The sequence below is a fragment of the Antechinus flavipes genome, chromosome 4 (genome assembly GCF_016432865.1).
Source record: "Antechinus flavipes isolate AdamAnt ecotype Samford, QLD, Australia chromosome 4, AdamAnt_v2, whole genome shotgun sequence".
Taxonomy (NCBI): Eukaryota; Metazoa; Chordata; class Mammalia; order Dasyuromorphia; family Dasyuridae; genus Antechinus; species Antechinus flavipes.
In genome coordinates, this window is record NC_067401.1 from 381,478,462 (window position 1) to 381,502,646 (window position 24,185).

Consider the following 24,185-nt stretch of genomic DNA (forward strand, 5'->3'; position numbering starts at 1 on the left):
AGGAAGCTGAGGCTGTGAGATGTAAAGTGACTCATTTATGGTTCCATAGCTAATATGTACCAGAATCCAAAATATTCTTTTAGGTCAGCACTCATTCTCCTCTTCCAGACAAGCAACAACAAAAAAAAAAGGTCAAAGAATCGTGAATCTAGAGTTGGGAGGGCCTTTCGAGATCCTCCAAGTCCCCTTATTTTTTGTTTTTGTTTTTGAGGGTTTTTCCCCCCGCCCTGTGGCAACTGGGGTTAAGTGACTTGCCCAGGGTCACACAGCTGGGAAGTCTGAGGTCAAATTTGAACTCAGGTCCTCCTGACTTCAGGGCTAATGCTCTATTCAATTCCCTTATTTTAGCGCATAATTACAGGAAAACCACAGTTAACCAGAGGCCAAATAAGTATGCCTTTCAATCCAATCCCTCCCTCATATTACACTTTTAGAGAAAAAGGCATATGAAAAAACATCAGGGATTCATTCAATGAAGCCGCTTAAGAGACAGTTCAGTTTCGCTAATATCCTTGCATATTACCACACCTTCATTTCTATTCAATAAGGTAGGGTGATATCTTTTGATTCGTGCGTAAACTGGACTCAGAATATAAACTTATGGGATACCAACAGATCTCAAGATGCTTTCTCAATCATCATGAAAAGTGTCAACGAAGTTTAGCAGTTACAAGGCAAGGAAGTGGCAGGAAGCCAGGGGAGTTTATTAAGTAGGTTGGAAGGGGGCTGACACGATCAAAAATTGTGCTTTGGGAAGATCACTTTGTCAGCTGAGTGAATGGAGGATGTTTTGGAGTGGAGACTTAAGGCAGGAAGATCCCTCCATCGGGCTCTTGCTGCGTCCGGATGGGAGGCTAAGAGGACCTATACCAGAGGGGTGCTGGAGTCAGAGCTGAGAAGGGGGTGTGTTCGAACCTGTTGCAAGGATGAAATGGCAAGCCTTGGCAACATCTTGGATTAAGGCAGATGAGAGATAGAGGGATGTAGGGTAACTCTTAGGCTGTGAGCCTGATGGACTGAGAAGATAGTTTTTACAAGAAGAAGAAGGTTAGGGGATATGCACGGAGAACAGCCGCGGACACCATACTTCAGGAGTACAGCTATCAGGAAGGATCAGAAACCGCGTGGTGCATGGGGGCGGAGCCTCTAGCGGAAGGGGTGGAGTCCTAGTTTTGGGGCTCTCGCTGACCGCTAGTCAGTCTCGCCGGGGGCGGGGGAGGGACGAGCCTCGGTTTCTGGCCGGGCTTTTTAAGGAACAGGACCAGCATGGCCGCCCCCAGAGTCCGGGGCCTGAAGCAGTGCTGGTCGTCTCCCTGATGGAGTTCCCTGCTTAGCAGGCGCGCCGGGGCAGCCCCCAGCCCAGCCCAGGCCAGGCCCAGCCTCCGCCCCCTGTTCTCTTTCTTACGCGGCGGCGGTAGCAGCGGCGTCGCGCGCCGTCATGTTCGCTAAGGCCTTTCGGGTTAAGTCTAACACAGCAGTCAAGGGCTCGGACAGGTGAGAACTGTGGACTTCCGCCCAGGGAGGGGTCTTGGACCCCCAAAGGGCTGGGGTGTCTCCGGGGTCGGCAAGGGTCCAAAACCCGAGAAAGGTTCGGTGCACTTTGGGGACGCTTGCTCCAGAGGGACTTGATTCCTGGGACTGGGAGAGATTCTGGCAAACTGGGAGGCTCTCACTCTCAGCCCCCAGGGCTTGTTTCTAGCCGCTGGGCTTTTTAGATCTCTCCTTGTCTGGCAGGGTGTGAGAGGGGCCGGGAGGAAACTTTGCTGGGAGCAGCTGGCCCACCCGATGATGCACGTGTTTGGTATCCCGGGGTTCTTCGGGAAGGTAGGCACCCCGGGGTGCAGGGCAGTCACATTCCATGAGACCAGGGAGGGACTGGAGCGATCATCTTGGCCAGTTACCTCATTTTATAGGGAAAGTAGATAAATTCGTTCAGAGCTATCTACACATCTGGAGCTTGAGTATCTCTGAAGAGGCATGGGTGATTCACTGAAAGATGAGCATCCCACCGAGGGGAGTAATGGAAATGGTGGATATGAGTAGGATGCAGCATATAACCAAGGAGAAACTGAAGAAAAACACAAAATGTCTGTACCCAGAGTAAGGGTGGAAGATGGTGTAAAAGACTGATCGATTGAATCAGACAATCAAGCATTTAAGACTAAATGGCCTTTCTCACCATTAGTGCTGGCTCGATGTTTGGGGCTAAGATAATTATAGTCAAGGGTTTAGAGGGAGGGGTGAGACAAGCCAGACTCACCTGGTGGCAGGAGGAGGAAGGAGGAGGGAGAGGAGGAGAAAGGTGGAGATTCTGGACTCCAGAATCCAAAAGAGATCTTTGGCTAAACTCCTGGCAGTTTGCCTGCTTTTCCCCTTAAAAACTCAAGAACTTTTATTTATCCTGACTCTGGCTGATCCTGAGGCCTCTAAGGAGCTAGCCTGAACTTAATAGGCTAGGAAAGAGTTAAGGAAGGCAGGTGGCCAGCCAGAGGGTTCTGCTGGAAGGAACACTGTTGGTTGGGCCCCCTATGATAAGCGTATGGGAAGACATGAAAGAGAGGGACTCAGAAAAGCAGGCATAACTGAGTTGCAATTCGTTTTTTGTTTTTGTTTGGGTTTTTTTTGGAAGGAGCTCCCAAATAAATGACAGGTCAATTTCAGTGTCTGAGAACAACCAATGAGTTCAGTGTTTATATAGATTCTCAATCGATCAAATAATGAAGTCCACTAAGTGGTGCAATGGATAAAGCATTGAGCCTGATGCCAAGAACTGAATTTATATCTAGCCTTAGACATTTATTAGCTTTGTCACCCTGGGTAAATCATATAGTCTCCATCTGTTTTAGTTTCCTCAACTATACAATGGGGATAAAAATAGGACCCATCTCTCACAAGGTTGTCCTGAAGAGCAAATGAGATACTGTAAAGCTTAGTATACTGCTTGGCAGATAGTGGTACTTAATAAATGCCTATTTGTTAAAGGCCTTTTTGCTAGGCATTGTGATAGGTGCTAGAGTTACAAAGACAGGTTCTAGTCTCCAGGAATTTTTAGTTTGTCAGTCAATCAATTGACTTGTGCTTTTATTGTTCCTTTTTGAAATAAAGAATGAACAATTTTTTAAATGCCTACTGCTTCTAGATGTAACACTTGGTGGTACAAAACAAAACTGACAACAGTCTCTGTCTTCAAGGGACTTACATTGTATCAAGGTAGAGATGACATGTAACATGTACGTGCATAGGAACATACAAAATAGAAACAATATAATTTTGAGGGAAGATACTATCAGCTGCTTCTATGACAAAAAGTCTCATGATAGAGAAAGTGGTACTTGATCTTAGCCTTTGAAGGCAATGTGGATTCTGAAAGTGGGAGATAAGGGATTTCATTACAGGTAGTATAGATGTAAGAATCATGGGAGTTAGAGTGCCAGGTATGTGAAATAGCCACAAAGTTAGTTTGTCTGAAGTATGTGTGGAAGAGAATAAGGTACTCCAAAGGCAGGGTTGGTTATGGTGGTGCCAGGTAAATACAGCCAGAGTTTCCAAATTGATGTTCTCATACATAGGGCTGACCAGATTATTCTCCAACTCCAGAAGCTTCAAAGATTTCCCATTGCCATCAGGTTAAAATAAAAACTCCAATTTGGCATTCAAAGTCCTTCCCAATTTGGCAGCAGCCAATTCCATCTTCCCTTAATGCACTCTACTCCAACTGAACTGGTCTCTTCCATGGTTTTTTTCACTTATTTTCTTGTGGTTTCTCTCTGCCCATGCTTTTGAATTCTCCATTCTTTTCTCACCCCTGCCTCTTATAATCTCTTTTATGCCATTTAAGCTCTTTTCAAGACTCATTTTAAGTGCCATCTTCAAAAGGCTTTTTCTGATTTCCCCAGTAATTGGACCCTTCCTTCTAAAACAACTCATATTTCTAATTTGTGATCATAGTATATCTTCCCTGGAGACTTTTATGTTCCTAAAAGGCAGAAACTGTCTCATTTTTGTATTTGTATCTTTTGGGTCTGGTACAACACTTGGTAAGCAATAGATGTTTAAAGAGAATTGTTGATTGACTGATTGAGTACAATATAATAGTGATGGGGGGAAACAGCCGTCTTTGGAGGAGGCAGTAAAAGAAGGCTCATGGTAAGGGGTATTACTTGAACTGGGCTCAGAAGAAAGGTAGGAATTCTGAGATGTGAAGGTTAGGATGCAGTGCAGTCCAGCCTTGAGTGACAACCTGTAGGATGAAAGTTTGAGTTTTGTGTGAAAGGCCAGGAGACAAGAAGGCCAGTTTGGCTAGACTGTAGAGTATGTGATGGGGAGGTTATGGGTAAAACCTAGAAAGGAATGCCAGTACCAGGTTGAGAAAGGCTTTTTTAAAGGCCCTTTTTATTTGTATTTCTACCTAAAGACAATATGGAGCCACTGAAGTTTCTTGGTTGGGGGATGATATGGGAAGACTTGGGTTTTGGGGGAATATCATTTTTGCAGCTTTTTAGAGATGGATTGGAGAGGGGGAGAGAAAGGAGGCAGTGAGGCTAATTAGGAGGCTATTGTAGTATTTAAGTGATGAGGTCCTGAATGGGGATGATGGCCATGTGATCAGAGAGAAGTGGATAGAGGAGAAGAGAAGGAGAATCAATAAGACAGGACAACTAATTGATTCAGTGAGAAAGAGAAGAGGACACTTAGGTTTCCAACTTGGGTTACTGGAAAGATAACAGAAATAAGTAAGTTAGGGAGAGGATGAGTTGTTAGGGAGAGTAGTGACAAAAGTTATAGTAAGCACCTATAGCTGCCAAAGCAATTTTATGAAGGATCATTTTGGGATCAGTGCTATCTTGTCACCTGCTCTATTGTACTACTGTCTTATGCTGGTGATTTGAATCCCTTCTCATGGCAAATACCAAAGAGAAATAGGTACATGAGGTATGTGGCCTGGACTGAGTAATCTTTTCATTTTAGTTTGGGAAGTGAGATGGCACAGTAAATAGAGCACTAGAACTGAAATTGGGAAGAACAAGGTTCAAATTCAATCTCAGACACTTATTGGCTGTATGAACCTGAATGAGTTTAACCTCTGTCTGTATTAATTTTTTCATCTGTAAAATGGGAATAATATTAACACCTATCTCTCAGAGTTGTTATAAGGATTAAATAAGATAATATTTGTAAAGTCTGTAAATTTTAAAAACATTATATAAATGCCAGCTATTACTGTTATCAGTATCTTTAATGTATACCTTGTGACGTTTTGTAATTCATTAGGCCTATTTTTGTCACCAAAAATAAAATGATAAATCATTCCTTCTCATTTCTGTTCTCCAGGAAACTGTATGGGGACAGTTTAGAGATAGGAGAAAGAACAAGGAATCCTCAAAGAAGCTAAGCATTTTGCTCTGAGACAGTGTGGTAAATGGAATTAGATTTGTATCTTGAGCCAGGAGAACTGTGTTCAAGTTTTGAAATGGCCATTTACTGATCAAGTGCCCTGAGATAAATAACATTAATGCTCAACTTTCAGTTCCTTGTCTGTAAAATGAGGGTAAGAATCCCTAGCATTTTTCCTCTTTTCCTCCCAGGCTTGTTGTGTTGGTAAGCTTTGAAATGCTACTACAGAAGCAGCATTTCCTTGAGATTTCATTTAATATTTTTGAAGGTATGAAGGCATTTCCAAACCATATTCCTTTTGTCAGGGGGAGGTTGCTTTGCATTTACCCCTCTAATAATGGTGTGCTTTTTTAAGGAGGAAGCTTCGGACTGATGTGGCTGCTGCTTTCCCTGCCTTTGGACCAGAACAGCTCTCTGAGCTGGTGCCTGGGAAGGAGGAGCTCAATGCTGTAAAGCTCTATGCTCACAAAGGAGATGCTGTCACTGTGTATATGAATGGTAGCAACCCCATTTTGTTTGAGCTCAGGGGGACTCTGTATCCCACAGGTATGCAAATGAGTCAGGAGTTCATCCTGACACTATTTCTCTTTCCCATTTCTCTCTCCCTCATTCTTCTTCTTCTTCCAAAACCAAATGAAAATTTAAAAAATAGCCAGTTGACCATCTTTAGTCTTTTCCAAACTTCTGGTTTCCTTATACTAGAATGAGAATCCTCATGACCAGGAGGACATCAAGAATAGGAAAGGAGAGAAGAGGAATAGTATGAAAGGAGATGGAAGGAAATAGAGCAGAAGGAAAGTTCTAAAGTGAAGGAGAAAAAGCTATTAATGGGATTACTGGACAAAAAGCTGGGATCCTGAGAATGGTAGGATTTTGTGAAGTATGTCATAATGTTCTTTTAAGTGGGGAAAGAATCTATCCTTAGTTATTTTTTGTTTAGTTAATATTCATTAGGTGCCAACACTGTGCAAGGCACTGTACTATATAGACAGACAAAACCATAACAGTTTCAGCCCTCAAAGGAGCTTACATTCTATTGGGAAAGGAAGGTGATATATTTATACAAATAAGGGAGTATTTTGAGGAGAGAGAGGATGCTAACAACTATGTGCATCAGAACAGTTCCCAGAGGTGGTGGAATCTTGAAGGAAGATAACAGTTCTGAAAGACAAATATCAGGAAGTTGTATATTATAGGCATGGGGACTTTTGTGAATGAAAAGATATGAGAAATGGAATGTAAAATTTTAGAAATAACTAAAAATCTGATTTGACTGAAATATGAAGTGAATGGAAGGGAGTAATGTGGAATAAGGCTAGTAATTTAGAGTGAGACTATAGGAAACCTCAAGTGTCAGGCTGAGAATAATGAGCTGTTTTTAATGATATAGTCAGATGTGTGCTTTAGGAAGGCTAGTTGAACAGTTATGTGGAAAATTGATTGAACAGAAGAAATTGGCAGCAAGAAAGCCAATTAGGAAGAAGTTGCAGTCTCCCAGGTCAGAGCTCATAGAAACCTGAGCTAGAGTAGAGCTGTTTTGAGATTTGAGAAGGAAACAGCTGTGTGAGAGATTTTGGGAAGGTGGAATCCATAAGACTTGGCACCTGATTATGTGGAATAAGGAATAGGGTGATCCCAATCGTTATCTGGGTGACTAGGAGGATAATGGTTCCTTTAGTGGTGTAGATAAAGAGTTCTTTGGACATATTAGTTATAAGATGCTAATGGAACATCTAGGAGATGTTTAGCAAGTTGTTGCCAATATAGTTTTGAAGTTCAGGAAACTATTAGGGATAATTATATAGCCTCTTCTTCCTCAGAGATTGGAGTGAAAGATGAAGATAGATGAAATTGTAAGCTCTTGAGGTGTGGTTGGGGAGATGAGGTAGTTCAGAACAGTCTGAATTTTTTCAGTAAAGTAGGAAACAAAGAACTATGTGCTCATTTGTTAAGGGTGGGTTTGGAAGTGCCACATTTGAATAGGACTAGGAGATAGTATAAGGTTTGGAACAGAGGACAGGGGAAAGAACAAGATTACCTTGAGAGTCTGGTTGAAATTAAATTATTTGAATTTGTAGTAAATCCAGTTGGCATGGATTTCCATTGTTGTTAAGCATCCTGGCATAATGTACAAGAATATCATAAGAAAAAGATTCAAAAGGATTGAGCCTAATTAAAATACTGGGTCCCAGAAAAGAGAAAGAGGTAAAAAAGAGTAATATTGAAATCTAATTAACTATTGATATTAGATACAAAAATTAAGGGAAGTACATTGAGTACATCGAAAGGACATTTGTGATAGATGAGATGGCACCTGCCCCCTTAGCAATATATTTCATAATTGGACTCTGAGCCAAGGGCCTTTCCTAAGTGATTCTTAACACTGTGGTTTATTAGCTCTTTTAGAAGCCCAACTGACTGGGGTAATAGAATGTGCAGGGAGAGTGAGGAAAGCTGGGACAATTTTTGCCCCATCCTTAGCCTAATGTCTGGGACATAGTGAGAGTTTCATAACTGTTTATTGCCTATGTTCTGTACATGAAAATACAACATGTAATCTGGCTTTCATAGGAGCTTATCCAATGGGCATATCCTATGAAAAATTAACATTATGAGACAGAGCCATTGGTGTCAAATAAAACACTATAGATAGTAAGAGTGACCCTGGGCTAGTCCATTACCTAAAATGGACCTTGGTTTTTTCATTTGCAAAATGCTTGCCATGCTTAACTGATGATAGTTTTTGTTAGAATTACATTAGAGTCATAAGTTTTGAACCCCGTAAAATTCCATGAAAATGTAAGATTTCATTACTGTGAATTACTGTGGGCTTCTTTTTGGACAGTGTACACGTTATGGTCTTACCCTAATCTTCTGCCGGCCTTCACAACATGGCCTCCTGTGCTGGAGAAGCTGGTTGGGGGTGCAGGTAAGGAAGTGATGATCTATTCATTTGGGCTAAAATAAAAGGTTAAGATGAAGTGCAAAGGAGTCTGCACCTGATTGAAAAGAACCCACAAATATGTACCTGGGGTTTATAAAACAGAGGCCCCAGTGCAGGAACACAGTCCCTCTAGAAGTCCTGGTGCTTTGCCCCTCCTGCCAATCTCATTCCTTGTAATGCTACATCTGATAACTTGTGCCCTCAAGAAGAGAATTCTAATGCTGTTTTTAATTTTTTTTACTTTTTAATGTCCCTGTTACTCTTGGTTTGAAAAAGCAAGCATAAATCTTACGTAGCATTAAACTGGTAACATTTAGGACGTCTTTTCCTTAGCTTCAGTAACCTCGGGTTCATTCTTCCCTTTTGGAAGAGGACTCGATATATCCTTCCTCAGACAAAAATGTTATCCTCCCCAAGCTGTGTGGCAGGGCCTGGGAGGGAGTATCTCTGTTTTCTCTCACTTAGGTAATGTCGAGTGGAAAACTTTGGCAGAAATGTTTTCTCTGTTTTTGTATTGTAGATTTGATGCTGCCTGGGCTCACGGTGCCACCTGGCGGTCTGCCTCAGGTACAGCAGGGTGACCTCTGTGCCATCACCTTGGTTGGGAACAGGTACTGTACTAACCTGTGTCATCTTTTGGGGGATAAAGAGAAACAAGAAGGGAGAATCAGAGGAAGAGAGAACTTTATGAGCGGGAAGGAAAGGGCATAAAACCTTGTGAGGTAAATAGGTGCAGAAATGAGAAGGTAGTTTAAAAACGTTTAATTGCATCCTCCCTGGGATCAGAGAGAGCTGGTCACTTAAGTGGCTATAATGTGTGTCTCAGACGCACACACACACACACACACACACAGAAAGAATATGAGTCTATGTATGTTGTGGGGGAAGGGAGAGAAGAGGAAAGAAAGAGTTTAAGGAAGATTTAATTTCAGGTCTTAATGATTCTCCACCTAACGTGCTGACCTTGGAGCCTCCTAAAATCAAGCATTTTACTTAGAGTACCCTTGGAAATATTTACTTTTCTGTTTGCCCAGAGCTGATTTTGGGTGAATAGAAAAGAAAGGTAATTATATTCATATTTTCCCTCATATCATAGTCAAGATGAAGGATGACTAGGAAAATAAGGATGACAAGGTCAATTTAGCTTTTTGAAAATTTGTTAATAAAATTACATTGTATCAAGTTATAACTCAGTTGGGTTCTGAATCTGATGAGGATCACTGTTTTTTAGAACTTAAGCAGCTGGATGTTTTGTTCTGGATTTCGTACATAGTAGGAACCATAACTCATAGTGTGGGTGGAATCTTTAATTCTTGTTGAAACTTTTTCAGAGTTCAAGTACTGGAAGCATTGGCTTTTAACTTTGTTCATAGGATTTATGTAGCCCTTTAACTTCTTTCTTCACTATCTCTTTTCCATTTCCCCTCCTTGCCCACCCAGCTAGTGGCCATTCATAAGGTCACTGTCATCACCTCTTAATTATTTGTGCTAATGAAAGGAAGCAGAGAGAAAAGAGAAGGGAAGCACAATAATTCAACATGGCAAACTCTCCATTTTTATATTTGAATTTTGCAAGATGTAGTTGAATAGACATATTTGTATCAGATAGTTTAGGAATTTATAGGCTTTCACAATATCTAGGTTATCCTACAATATCCTATGTATATCTACATATATATAAAATATCCTATATATCCAATATAAAGAAATGGAAAAGCTTTAGAGCTTCTCTGTTTAACTCTTGCATGACAGATTTTCTTCCCCCTGCTTCCTCATTTACCTTGAAGATGAATAGTAAAACCTTTGAGACTAGTTCAGAGGATTGGTATAACATTTTTGTGATTGTATAACTCATTCTTTTCTTCTCAGTGTGAAAAATAATTTTTTTGTTTTGTTTAAAAGGGAAATAGCAATATTCTTGCTTTTCAGCCCTTGTTATATAAAATGATGGTAATGATAAAATAGTTAACATTTATGTAGTACTTACTATATGCCAGGTACTGTGATAATCAATTTACAAATATTATCTCATTTAATTCTCACAACCCTGGGAGTAGTTGTTATTACCCTCACTTTATATCTGAGGAACCTGTGGCAAACAGGTTTCGGTGATTTGTCTGTGCTTACAGAGCTGCTAAGTATATGAGGTCAGACTAGGGCTAAATTTAAATAATAATAATATTCACAGAGATGTCATTTAATCATAGAGGGTGAAATACTATTGGTAACAAAAATTCTTATGAAAAAGAATTACCTGAAGGTAATTGAAAATTTTAGTTTTGTTCTAAATGTAGTACTAGATTGTACTAGATGTAGAAGTATATCTGTTGCCATGGAGGGGAGAAGAGGATGTGATTTAATGTTTTCTGTCTTTGAAAGGATCAATCCTCTTCTGATACTGTTTTATCTTTCCTTAGGGCTCCTGTTGCAATTGGAGTAGCCATTATGTCTACAGCTGAGATGCTGGCCTCTGGACTGAAGGGGAGAGGTTTTACAGTGCTCCATACTTACCTTGACCACTTGTGGTAAGTATAGTGTCTCTCCAGTTCCTCACTGAAGTGGACTGGAATAGAAAAAGCCAAAGACTGTACCAAGCAATGTCAGTATAATCTGTAGCAGCCATTATGGTGTAGCTTCAGAGTAGATATTCTTTTAGATCATCTAGCACTGACTGTTGTCTCTCTCTCTCTCTCTCTCTCTCTCTCTCTCTCTTTCTCTCTCTTTCTCTCTCTTTTTTTGCTGAGGCAATTGGGCTTAAGTGACTTGCCCAGGGTCACACAGCCAGGACGTGCTAAGTGTCTGAGGTCACATTTGAACTCAGGTCCTCCTGACTTCAGGGTTGGTGCTCCATCCACTGTGCCACCGAGCTGCCCCAGACTGTTCTCTTTTAATCTGTTTGCAACTACGTTTGTGGTGCTCATCATGTTCAGCACGGTCCCAGCACACGTTTTAGACTTCTTGGCTGGGACTCCCATGGCCACCAGCGCTGCTCAGCTTTGGCTTCCTAGTCTTGGGGACAATGATGAGAATGGGCAGATTTCTTTTCCATCCCTAGACTTGCCTTGGAATTATTTGTGGACATTTTGGTCTATTCTCATGAGTATTCCCAAATCTTTGTGCTGTGAAAATGTAATCAGTTTTCCCAAGACTTGCTATATCAGCCAGTTTTCCCAGTGACGTGACATTGGCTTTCGTCTCTTACTTTTGATAGCTGATGTTTTGTGATTTATACATGAACCTTCAGGTTTGTCATGGCATGATCACAGTTAGTTATGAAAACATACAAAGTAACCTCAACTTTTGACTTCATGGTAAAAGGAAAATTCCTCAGCAAAAAAGATACTGCCTTTTCTTTTTGGGTTACCTGTCTTCAGAGTGTTCTGAAACCGTCAGGGACAAGCTTTCATTGGCAGTTTGGCCATAAATCCTAATGTTATATGGATAATCCCAGAGTGTTAATAGGCTCTTAGTGTTAACTTCATTTAGCTCCCTTATTTCACAGAGGAGAAAATTGAGGCCAAAATATGTGAGTGACAAAGTCTCACAGCTAAGGCATGACAGAGCTATGACCAATTTCATGGCTTTTTCTCCCTATAGCTGATGTTTCTTGGTCCATATTGAATAATTTGGAAAAGAACATAGCTCATGGAAGTGGAACATTGCATATGGTGTCAGATTTTCTTGATATGTTGATCTGTTTTCCTGAATTTTTATTTCCCTTTTCTTTAAAAAAAAAAAAAAATCTTAGTTACAAGTGATTCCAAGGGCAAATCTGGGCAAATGTGGAAACAAACAAAAATCAATATTTTTTTAAAATACATGGATACTTTATGGATAATTGTACTGCAAATTGATAATCTTATTTGGTATATTGAGATATATCTTTAATACTCTTTTTTGAATTTTTATTTCTACTTTAAATTTTGGCTTTTCTTTGACTGCTTTGGGTTTAACCATTTTCATTCATAAGAAATCTGTGCATGTTATTATCATCCATTTGGGTTAGAGACAAGACAAGAATTATTCTTTTCTCATTTTAGAGAAGATAGATTTAAGATATAGATATTTTGTAGCTAAGAATTAAAGATAGAGTTGGGATGAAAGTCTAGTCCCTCTGCTTTCCTGTCTGATTTGCGCTATCAGTTTCCCTCCTTCTTAGTTCTTGGTATTCCTTGAATTGTCCTCTTGTTCTCTCTAGTCAGTACCAAAACTCTGCTCTGAACTTCTCATGTGACCTTCTTCTAGGCAATTTGGGGACAAATCATCTCCACCCTCCATTGCCCCATTGGACCAGGATCCTTCCAAGTGTGTGGGCAGCCCCAAAGAGGAGGGGCCAGTTCAGGTAGATTCTATTCTTCAGAACAATCTGGAACACCTCACTCTGCAAGGAGACGAGGAGAGCAGAGAGGTTCGCCCAATGTCCTCATCAGAGGCTGCGGAGGAGCTGGGGGAAACAGAGATGGACCAGGACTCAACTGATACCAAGACTTTGCAAGGTACTTCCTGCCTGAGGAGAAGTGAGTCTGGGATTTCCTCCCTTCCTTTTCTGTGACTGCTCTTCTTTGGTCTGCTTTTTATACATATAGGGAAAGAATGCTCCTTGTTTTGAGGTGGGAATAAGTTCAGTCTCCATAGTTCTGACTCCTCTCATGTTCTGAATGCTTTTTCCAGCTTCATCCATCTTTCCTTGGCCTACTGCCCACCCATTTAGGTCAGTGGAGGCCAAAGTTGAAATATTGTCCTCAGAGTTTGGAGAGATTGTAGTTTAGAGTCATTATGATGTCTTTGATTCATTTACTTTTCTTTCAAAAGGGATCATTTCCCAGAGAGCTATGGACACTTGAGTATCTGGATTCCCTTCACAGGCCTTGGGGAGAAGCCTTTTGTCCACCCCTTGGTTTCCTCTAGTAGAACCCTTGGTGACAGACACCATATGCTTTTGTCTTTTTCTCCCAGAGCAAATGGATGAGCTGCTGTTGAGATGTTTCTTCCATGCGCTGAAGTGCCGGGTCACAAAGGCTGACCTCCCTTTACTCACCAGCACTTTCCTGGGTAGCCACATGTTTTCCTGCTGGTATGGAGAGGATCAGGCTGGGATGGAAGACCAAAGGGTTGGGCTGTTACCATCGCTTATCTGGCATCTCTTGCTCTATTTGGAGAAAGAGGGTGGGGAAATGTTAGGAAAAGGTATAGAGTGGGTGGCCCGTTGACCCAGACAGTTAACTGGATTCCAAGTCCTAACAAGTTACTTTTCCTTGTCAGAGCAAATGAAGAAATTATGTAGAAAACTCAGGCTGAAATTTTCCCTGAGTAATTTCATATGTGAATAGTGAAGATCTCACAACTACTAGAACTACCTTTGCTTTCGGGTAGGAAGTATTTCCCCAGATTGACAGAGGAGAAAATCCTGTGCAAAAAATCTGCTCTCACTAGACTGAAGGAAGAGTTATGCTATTTTTTAAATCTCCCATGGGGCTTTGCACATAGTAGGGACTTAATATATTTGTTGAATTGGAATACAGCCATCATTAACCTTTTCTCCAGGAGCTCCTGTTTTCAAAGGGCTTGTTATTTTACTTTCACAGCTAAAAGTGATGCCCTTCAGAGAGCCTTGATGGGCTGCTCAGGAAGAAAGAAATCAAATAACTGTCCCAACGTCTGTGACTCTGCAGTGGGCCCTTACAAAAATCTGACAAGTGATGTGATTTTGAGGCCAAATCCCCTTAGGAGTCTCGCCTTGGTTTTTACTGAGTTCTTGTGTATCTGCTTTTGCTGCTTGTAGGTCTCCTCAAGGTCCCATTTAAATGCCAGGGCTTGGGGGTGTATGTTGAAGACTTAAGAGATTTGAGCCAGAATTCCTCTGGATTAGGGATAGTGACAAGGGTCAGTTTTTTGGTCTAGTAATAATCCATAGCAAAAGCCTAAGTAACAAGGGCCCCAGGACTGAGAAGCTTTGAGAGCATCCTCAAGTTCTCGGAAGCGCTTTGAAACTATTTCACTTTGTCTCCTTTCCCACCTTTCCTAAGAATGGGTTGGAGAACAGGGAAGAAAAGTCCCTACACCCAGCATCGTTACTCCGTGCTCAAGCCTCCATCACTATTGCTTTCTCTTCTTAACACGCATTTCTGCTGTCTCTAGCCCTGAAGGCCAACAGTTGGATGTAAAGAAGTCAAGCTATAAAAAGGCAAGTGAGGCTCTTGGCCCTGCTGTCAGTGGGAGGGGGACAAGCAGAATTAGCACAAGTGGTGTCTCGGGAGTGGTGATCTGGTGGCCCAGCCCCACCAGCCCTCAAAACCCTCAGGCACGAGGAGATGACACCTTTCTGGGCCTGGCAGGGAGGGATAGAAGCCTGTCTCACTTTCCTTTACATCTTTTGTGGGTTGTGTAAGGCTCAGCTTGTGCAGAGCCTCCTCCTCCCCCATGTCCTCCTAATCACTACCACATATATGCCGCTTCTAGGCAGGAGGCTCTCAGTTCCCAGTTTAAAAAGGGGAGGGACTGTTCTCAAATATGTTGGTTCCACTTCCCCCCTCCCCAGCTTAGTACAGTGCTTTGCATATAGTAAGTCCTCAATAGAGGTTTGTTGAATGAATGGATAAGGGTCTTGGGTTTGCCCCATGGCCACTAACCTTCTCTCCCTCAGCTCTCCAAATTTCTGCACCACATGGTGAAGGAAGAGATTGTGCAGGTGAAGGAGTTGAGCAAAGGTGTAGAGAGCATTGTGGCTGTGAACTGGAAACACCCCAGGTGAGAGCTGAGGGCCCATGGGTCCCAGGAAGGGCTCAGTCTGACTGGGATGGGAATAGCTATACACCACTGTAGTCGACTCTTTCTTACCTTTTCCTCCTGATGGGTTCCAGCATTACATCTTTCGTTGTGCCTGAGTCCTCCCCAGCTGCCCAGAGTGTCCAAGAGGATACCAAGGAAAAGCCTTATCGTGCACCGGATATCAAATCCCTTTATTGTATCCCAGCCAATATGACTTCTCTCTTCCAGGCGTCTGGCCACAAGTGAGTTGTATAGAACATCTGCAAACCAGTTCTGTCTGCTTGATGTTCTCTCTTGTCTAGTCTAGCCCAAGTTGCCTCTCGGGTCACCTCAGGTCTTTGTTGTGCCCAGCAAATCCATCCCTTCCCTTGGCTTTCTGTTATCCAAATCTAACTCTAAGCCTCTCTCCCCCAGCAAGTTTTACTGAGTCTAATGGAAATAGGGAAAATGAAAGAGTAGGGTCTTTCCTGTTCAACCCACAGTCAGTTAGCATGTTCCCTTTCAACCTCACCAGGAAGGAAATAGAGGAAGAGAGATGGGAAGAGAACCCTATCAGAAAGAAGACTTTGGCTTGGTTTTATGTGACTCTCATTGCAATTAAGTCAGCCTTCTTGTAATCCCTTTTTCTCCCAGGAAGGGGAATACCCTCTCAGGCAATGAAGTCCGTGAGATCATTATTGACTATGCAAAGAAAAACAACTTGGTTGATGCAAACAACAAAAAGTAAGTAAAAAGCACGTGGCAGTTTTTTGCCCTAAAAAACTAGACTGCTGGGGGGAGAGGGAGGGGAGAGGAAGAGGAGGGTGTTCATAGATGAGTTAGAGAATGCTAAAATTGGAATGGTCCAACTCAAGCAAGGGGAGTCTTTAGAGAAAATTCGGATGACCACTTGTATGTCCATGTATCCTTCTGAGAGTCTGGAAGGCTGACCCCAGAGAAGTGACATGAAGAAGTTTGTCCTACCTGCCTCGCCAGGTTGTTGTTGGGAGAAAATGTAAGGCACTGAGTATGAATAACTCATTCACCATGGTCACCCAACTAATTGGTGGCAGAGCCAAGCCTAGAACTCTCAATGCTGTGATCTTTCTGTTCAAACATGATCTATGTTCTACTTCCAAGGATTCTGACATGATTTCTTACCTCCTTGCTTGATATATGATCTTATTCTCAATCAACTGTGACAGTTTTAGGAGGTATCCCTTAGGCAAGAAAGGACACATCTAAATATCACCTTTCCCCTTCCTTTTAGTCTTGTGAAGCTCGATCCTATCTTGTGTGACTGCATCTTGGAAAAAGATGAACAATACACAATATTGATGCTTCCATGGGATAAACTCATTGAAAGGTAATAGAAGTTCACATAATGTCAACTATAAAATGGGGATAATAATGGTATCTATCTCACAGGATGGATATGAGGATCAAATGAGATAATATTTGTTTAAAAAAGTTTTTATCACAATGTCTGCTCATAGTAGGTGCTATATAAATGCTTATTCACTCCCTCTTTTATTAATTTTCCTTAACTTCTCTCTGTGCCTTTTCTTTCCCTCCCTTGAATCATCTAATTTTACCTCCTTTCCAGTGGCCAATTCTACTTTTAAGGAGTTCTTCTATTCAATAATATTTTTGGCATCTTTTTTCCATTTGACCAATTCTGTTTTTTAAGAAGTTCTTCTATTCAATGGATTTTTGTGCCTCTTTCACTTTTGGACTATTCTATTTTTTAAAGTATCTTTTTTATTTTTTTATTTTTTATTCCTCCTTTACCAAATTGCTGACTCTTTTTTCATGATTTTCTTGCATCACTCTCATTTCTTTTCTCAATGTTTCTCCTACTTCTCTTATTTGATTTTTAAAATTCTTTTTTAACACTTCCAGAAATTTGGAAGAGAGCCTGAGGTCAATCCATATTTTTCTTTTAGGCTTTTCATGTAGCTACTTTGGCTTTGTTGTCTTCTTTTGGGTTTGTGTCTTGATTTTCCCTGTCATAACTTTATATTAAAGTTGGTCTCTGCTCCCAGAGTTAAGAAGCCACTGCCCAAGTTTCATGGTTTTTGTACAGCTGTTTTCAGAGCTAATTCTGAGGATCCATAAGTTTTTGGTTCCTCTAAATTGTATGATCTAAGGAGAGGTGCGGTCACTGCTCTCTGGTCTGTACTTAGTTCTGTGAGTAACTTCAAGCTTTTTTACGGCCCTGGAACTATTATTAGCATCCTCATCTCCTATAGCCACACATTCTAAGTATGCTAATGCTTTGCCTTGCTCTGGGACTATTACCCAGAATTGAGTATGGGTAACAGTCTTACACCCAGTGCCAACAAAGGGACACCTGTATTCTTTTGGCCAGTTGCCCAACTCCCTTACTGTCTGTGGGCTGAGAGCTCTGGAAGCAGCCATTGCTGATTCAGGTGCTCCCAAGAGCTGCTGTTGGCTTCACAGGGCACAGGTTGTACTGGGCTACACTCCTGTCTCATTCCAGTGATACATACCTTTCCAGCTAACCCCATAAGTTGTCTTGGGCTGAAAAATTGCTTCACACCTTCCTTTTGCTGCATCTGCTATTCAATATTTCATTTAAGGCATGAGGGGAATAAATGCATGATTTGAAGGATCAAATATAGAATTGCATGGGACTTAAGAGTTCATTAAGTTCAACTTTATTTTACATGAGAATAAACTGAAATCAAGAGAGTGACTTGCCCAAAATTACAGAGGTGATAAATAGCAGAGCCTAATGTAATATAATAGTTAGACTTTCCAGAATATATAGAAATTCTATTGAAGAACTGGAGGCAAGGAAATTCTAGGCATAGGAACAGTGGGAACAAAGGCATGAAGTTATGAGCACCACAGGACAGGTTTGGGGGGCTGGATACAGAGTGTAGAGTGTAGAGTGTATAGAAGGGAGTCTGTGAGAGAAAATTGGAGAGGGGAAAGTGGCATTTGAGTGGATGGGATCTTGGCTTCCCAGCCCAGGAGTTTAGACATCATATAATTGGGCATAAAGAAATCATGGCATGCAGATTTATATTTAAAAAACGATAAGACCCTCAATTGATAAATGATCAAAAGATATGAACTATGCCCAAGGGACTATAAAATTATGCATATCCTTTGACTTAACAATATTACTACTAGGCATGAATCCCCAAAGAGGTATTTTTTAAAAAGAAAAGTTATAGTAGTTCTCAGAGTAAATAACTGGAAATTGAGGAAATAGCCGTCAATTGGGAAATGGCTGAATAAAATTGTGGTATGTGGTTGATTATTGTTCTTTGGGAAATGTTGAACAGGCTGCTCTCAGAAAAACCTGAAAAGTCCTTCATGAACTCAAGCAAAGTGAAATCTATTGTGTACAAAGTAATAGCAATGCTGTGGGATGATCAGCTGTAAATGACTTTGCTATTCTCAGCAATACAATAATTCAGGACTACTTTAAAGTACTTATGATAAAAAAAAAAAAATGTTGCCCATACTCAGAGAAAGAACTGATTGTGGCTTAATGCAGATTGAAGCATACTCTTTTTATTTTTACTATTTTTTTTCTTGAGGGTTTTTGGAGAGATCCACGTTTCCTTTCACATAACTTATGAAAATGTTGCATAACTTCACATGTGCCTTCTTAAAGGGGGTAGAGGTGGGGAACGAAGAGAGAGAATCTGGAACTCAAAGTTTTAAAGACATGTAAAAAGGTTTGTTTTTTTTACATATAACTGGGGACAATAAAAATATTAAATATTAAAAAAAAAAAGAAAAGAAAAGCATGACATTATTTAGACCCAGAATTGATTCTGGCATTGTTACAAAAGGTAGCTGGGAAGTAGAGTAGAGACAGGGAGACCTGCTAGGAAGCCATTGAAATAGTCTCATAGGTGCTAAGTCGTATAGTGTTCCATAATGGTGATAGTAACAACCAAAACAAACACTGTAGAGATAGAAGCAATAGATGGTAAACTGTGGGCCCACACACTTATATAGGGAAATCAGAATAAGGAATAGGTTTAGGTAAAATACAATAAGCCCTATATAAGGTTGAATTTAAGGTTTCTGTGGGACCTGCAGGTAGGAGTGCTATATCGACAGTTGGAGAAAGGGAAGTGGAGCTTAGAAAATACATCAAGAGTAGAAAGATATATTTGGGAGTTAACTTTCTAGAGGTGATAGTTGAGCTCTCAAGAGGTGACTATGCTTGACAAGGAGAAGGTTGAGATTCTTCACAGATAAAGAGCTTGAGAGGGATTTGTAGGAACTATAGGAAGAAAGGTCAAGGTCTCTTACTGTATCTGGGGCCATCTCCAGTTGCCCTGATCTGTATCTGGGCACTGGATCCAGATGGCTCTGGGAAAGAAAGTGAAGCAAGTGACCTTGTACAGTTTTCCCTCACTTAAAGTCCACACACTTGCATGTCATGGCATCTCTTTCCTGATGTCATGGTCCTCTTAGAGAATGAAGGATAAACCACAATAAGAGGACGGCCAGAAAGAAGCAGGAGATCCAGATATGATAGCAAGATCGAGGATGGGCAAAAGGGTGATAAGGTTATTGGTGACCTTGAAGAAATCAGTTTCTGTTTCTTGCACCCCATCTGCAATACCACATTGAGCTGTTGACCTTTTAAAGAGTCTTCATCTTTAGGCTAGTTTGAAACACCCTTAAGGAAGGAAGAACCAGAGAAAGACTAACATAAATAATGATTAATGGATTAAAAGACAGGACTCTAGTGAGGCAGAAAGGCAAAAAGGAAATAGAACTGAGGAGAAGCTGCTTTCCTAAAACTATTTGAAGGCAGGTTCCCTCTCATTGTCCACTGGATATTTCCAGGGCACTAGATCACCAACAAGAGATCAAGGATTCCAGGACATTACTGCTCACTCTTGTGACAGAAAGTAGAACTTCTCCTTTTTTTTCCTTCTCTACCCAGTAGGGGTTGGTACCCTGACTTAGACACTGGAGGGAATAGAATGGCTTGGAAGTACCTGTAGGGCTCCCTTTTATTGACCCCTCTATTTCAGGTGCCTGGAGAGATTGAAACCTGCCTATGAAGTGACGTTTTATGGCCAAGAGCCTATTGTGAAGAAAGGAAAAGTCTGTCCAATTGAAATCACCTTAGCACACAGAACGTACAATAAAAAGGTAAAAAAGAAAAAACTCCATGGAGTCTCCAACTTGGTGGGGCCATATAGTTCTCCATTTATGTGAGAAGGAATTCTTTATATAATATTTCTGATTGGTAGTCATCCAACTTTTGTGTGAATACCATCATTGATGATTACCTACCCAGGTTGTCTATTCCCACATTCAACTATTTTAATTATTATACAAATTCTAAATCTGTTTCTCTCCAACTTCAATTTTAGGGGTAGGCAGACCAAGTCTAGTCCCTCTACCATATGACAGTCCTTTAGATCCTTGAAGATAGCAATCATTTTGTCCCTATCTTAGTCATCTTAGTATTCTTTATAGAGGATTTTGGGGAGGACACAGGCAGGAATCATACTGAATTAGACAGTGTAGAGCAGTTGGTGTCTGGGCTGGCAAAGAGAGGATTCCTTCTTTGTGATCTGAGATTGCCTCTCTAGTTAAAAATCTCATTCTCAGGAAGGTTTTCCTTAAATAACTAAAATCTGCTCAGCATACTTCTTCTTATAAACCCATCATTAGACTCATCAAGGTAGTTTCAGTTTCTCTGTTCAGGGACCATAGCCCTTAAGGTCATTGCCTGCTATTTATGCTTGTATGATGCCTTAGGTGCTGTACCGAAGGAAACATATCACCACCACTCTCCATGAACTTATGCCCTGCAAAAGATTAGATATTTGGCTTGAAAAGTTAAATTAAAAATAAATATGAACCAAAAAACCATACTTGGAACCATGTTGGCAGATTGTAACTTCCAACTTGTGTTTTTTTTCAGGCTTAGCCCTACTTAATTGATACCCCGGCCCTTTGGTGACCCTAAAGTTTTGGCTAAACTATCTTATTAGCGTGTGTATATGTGTGTGTGTGCTTTGAACATCTGTCTCCTGAATGCAGAAATACTTTTCCATCTTTGCTTATTATGTATGAGACATCCTGTTTTCGTAACCACGGCGGATCTTTTAAAATGCTTTTGCTCAACTCATTCTTATGAGGGGCACACCCTTATTTGTAAAGCAAGAAAACAATGAAAATGGTGGGGGGGGGGGAGGTGGGGAGGGGGGATGTTGTGTATTGGGTGGCTTCTGATTAGAGTTTTCTTGTTTTGGAGACAGTTGTAAGGTAGACAAATCCTCCTCCCCAACATAGGAAGAAGGGTGGAGCAGAGTCCATTCAGGAGAACTAGAGAGAATGAGTCTGTGGGCGGGTGCTCACATGTGTATGTTCTGCTTTCTGTTCTCATCTGGTCCTGACTTTTTCATCTACAGGTGACCTTAATCCAGAACCTGGAGGTTTTTGGTCTTGACCCGTATTCTGTGGCTTCCATTCTCCAGCAACGGTGTCAGGCCAGTGCTACCATCACCCCTGTCCCTGGGAGTAAAGATGCCATTCAGGTCCAAATCCAAGGGAATCAGATCAATCATCTAAGTCGGCTCTTGCTTGGTGAGCATCTTTCCCTTAGCTAAGTTTTAAGTTGTCTGAGAGTATGAGGCAGTGTCAATCAGTCCATCCAGGGCTTAGCACCTATTTTAAATAAACCCTAGTTTCAGAGGCTATGAGAGAAGAGGAGGGAGGAAATAAAAGATACCCTCAGGAAGTTTACATTCTATTTGGAGTGGCTGAACAGACATGAAAATGACATTAAAAAAAAAAAAAAAAGCTTGGAAAGTGTTATCCTCCAGGAGCATTTGCTGTAGTACAAATTGAGTCCTAAAGTATTAAGGGCTTGCTGCAGACAAGGAAGCGGTCAGTCATGGGTAGCTTCCCACAGAGAGTGAAGGTATGGCACAGAAGAGAGCATGTTGAGTCTTGGTACCCGAATATGCAAACAAGGAACACCCTGCAGAGCTGGGTCTCTGGAAGCTTAGCTGAACAGGGTCAGAGATGGGTCTGGGTAAGGAACCATTGAGCATTGAGATGCTGAAGTGGGGGAGGGAAAAGAGGATGAGTGGCAGAGAGCCTTGGATGTTGCTAGGCTGAGAAATTTGTCTGCCTTTTTTACATTGTAGAAGAATATGACATCCCTCGAAAATATATCCACGGTTTGGAAAAGGCCCCTAAAGCTGGCAAGAAGAAGTGATAATTCTAGTGTCAAATTCACATTTCTTGGAAATCTAAATCTCTGAGCTGGTAATTTTCGTGACTTTTAAAAGTGACATTTCTGAAAGGATGAAATGTAATTCTTTACCAAAATAAATTTTTATTCTCAAGCTCCTTATTCCTCCATATATATTTTTTAAAATCTTATTTTTATCACTATCTTTTGTTTTTACATCACCCTCATTTCCAAACATATCACTCCCCTCTCCTATAACCAGTGATTCATCCCATAGAGGGGATAAATACTGGACCTGTTATTTCACTGGCAAAGGGAACTCCCAGGTAAGGAAACTTCCCTAAGCCTCATCTTCATAATCCTTCCAAAGAAAATAAACAAGTATTGCTGAACTTTAATAAAGTATATTTTAAATTCACAGAAGAAAAGAGGCTGGAATGAGGCAGCATTCATCTCCTTCTCCTCTGTCCTGCTCCAGGGCAGGCTGCCCCTGCTTAAGCCTAGGAAGGATGAATCCTGCCACTTGTGAAAGTTCTCCACCGAAGGTTTGACAGGCTGCCTACCTGCTGAAAGACTCCTGTGGGTATTTAAAATGTCTTAGTGGAGGGGACAAGATTCAGTTTTCTGCCTTCATAAATTGCAGCAGAAAGACTTAGAGGAGCCGTGAAGACAACACGGACAAACTGACATTTGTTGTTAAGAAGGGCTTTGTCCAGTGAACTTGTTTGTGGCCACAATTCTATATCTGCCCAGTCACTAATGGCATTTGGTTCTAACAGTTTGGTTCCACTGGATAATAGCATATAATGGATGCTTACTTGAGCTTCTTATCTGTGCAATTATATCTATCCCTCACTGGGTATTATTTGCACTTCTGGTTGTTCCCTATTGAAACATTATGGTGCTTTTCTGGGACAGTGCATGACCCCAGTACTTTTCAGTTTAACCAACATCTATTTGTTACCTGGCCGTGTGACCTTGTTCCACCACTCAGAAATTCTGAGGCCATTGAATCCAGCCTATGCGTGAGGAAGACTCTCCTTTGAAGACCTGTGTCTTCAGGCAGTCCATCCCATGTTGGGACAGCTCTGACTGGCAAAAGCTCTTTCCTGACATCAAACCTCAGTCAAACTTGGGAGAGATTCTCATGGGTTTTCCAGTTGTGTGATGAGAGTTACAGATATGTCAGTGCCTCTGGACCCTCCGCTGTCTTATCCCAGACAAACACCCAACCTGTTCACTTGGGAGCTTGAAGAGAAAAAGGGCATTGAAGGGTCAAAATGAATGGATGAAAACTCCTGCTCGGCATTTCAGGAGCAGGGTGGCTTCTCAGCACCTCCTTTCACTCGTGAATTTTCTACACAGACTTCATGGCAGTTCTTTATTACTCAAAGATCAGGAGGATGACATTAAACACAATTAGCACAGTCCCAACCAATAACCAGACGTTGGGACATCTGAAGCTTGTTGAACATGGATCCCTCCCTATACAACAGGAGGATGTTGCTGACTCACTTTCAGCGCCTGTGGTATGATGGTGTGTTAATTTAGTCGACCTCTGGGATATGAACCCCTAACTTTGAACTCATTAATGAGCACCTTGCCCTATTGAACTGAATTTAGGCTGAAGATCAGGAGATCCCTGCCAATTCTATAATGCTTTAAGGTTTGCCAAGAGATTTCATGCATGTCTTATTTCAGTCTTTCATATAATACTCCATGAGGTAAGTGCTTCAAGTGGCATTATGCAGATGGGGAAACTGAGACTCAGGTCAAGTGACTTACCTTTCGTCACAAGTAGTACGGAGTCAGAGGCAGAATTTCCGCTACTACTTTTCTACCTGACATCATCTCCCTACCTCTATTGTTCAGTAATCCTCTAGA

The 24,185-nt window shown here is 41.3% G+C and overlaps 1 protein-coding gene across 1 annotated transcript; it reads left to right on the top strand.

Moving 5' to 3' along the window:
* Positions 1-1,196: 1,196 nt before the first annotated feature.
* Positions 1,197-22,455, top strand: EIF2D (eukaryotic translation initiation factor 2D). Its single transcript, XM_051998507.1, has 15 exons — positions 1,197-1,494; positions 5,750-5,940; positions 8,240-8,323; positions 8,859-8,949; positions 10,756-10,863; positions 12,584-12,834; positions 13,295-13,412; positions 14,477-14,522; positions 14,982-15,085; positions 15,199-15,348; positions 15,740-15,829; positions 16,356-16,451; positions 20,122-20,242; positions 21,514-21,688; positions 22,255-22,455. Exons 1-15 carry the CDS (start codon positions 1,439-1,441, stop codon positions 22,323-22,325), a joined length of 1,752 nt encoding a protein of 583 aa, XP_051854467.1. The 5' UTR covers positions 1,197-1,438; the 3' UTR covers positions 22,326-22,455.
* The last annotated feature ends 1,730 nt before the right edge of the window (positions 22,456-24,185 follow it).

Coding starts and splice junctions, on each gene's coding strand:
- EIF2D (XM_051998507.1), top strand. CDS start 1,439: ATGTTCGCTAAGGCCTTTCGGGTTAAGTCTAACACAGCAGTCAAGGGC. Junction 10,864..12,583: donor ACTTACCTTGACCACTTGTG/GTAAGTATAGTG, acceptor ACCTTCTTCTAG/GCAATTTGGGGACAAATCAT. Junction 16,452..20,121: donor TGGGATAAACTCATTGAAAG/GTAATAGAAGTT, acceptor CCTCTATTTCAG/GTGCCTGGAGAGATTGAAAC.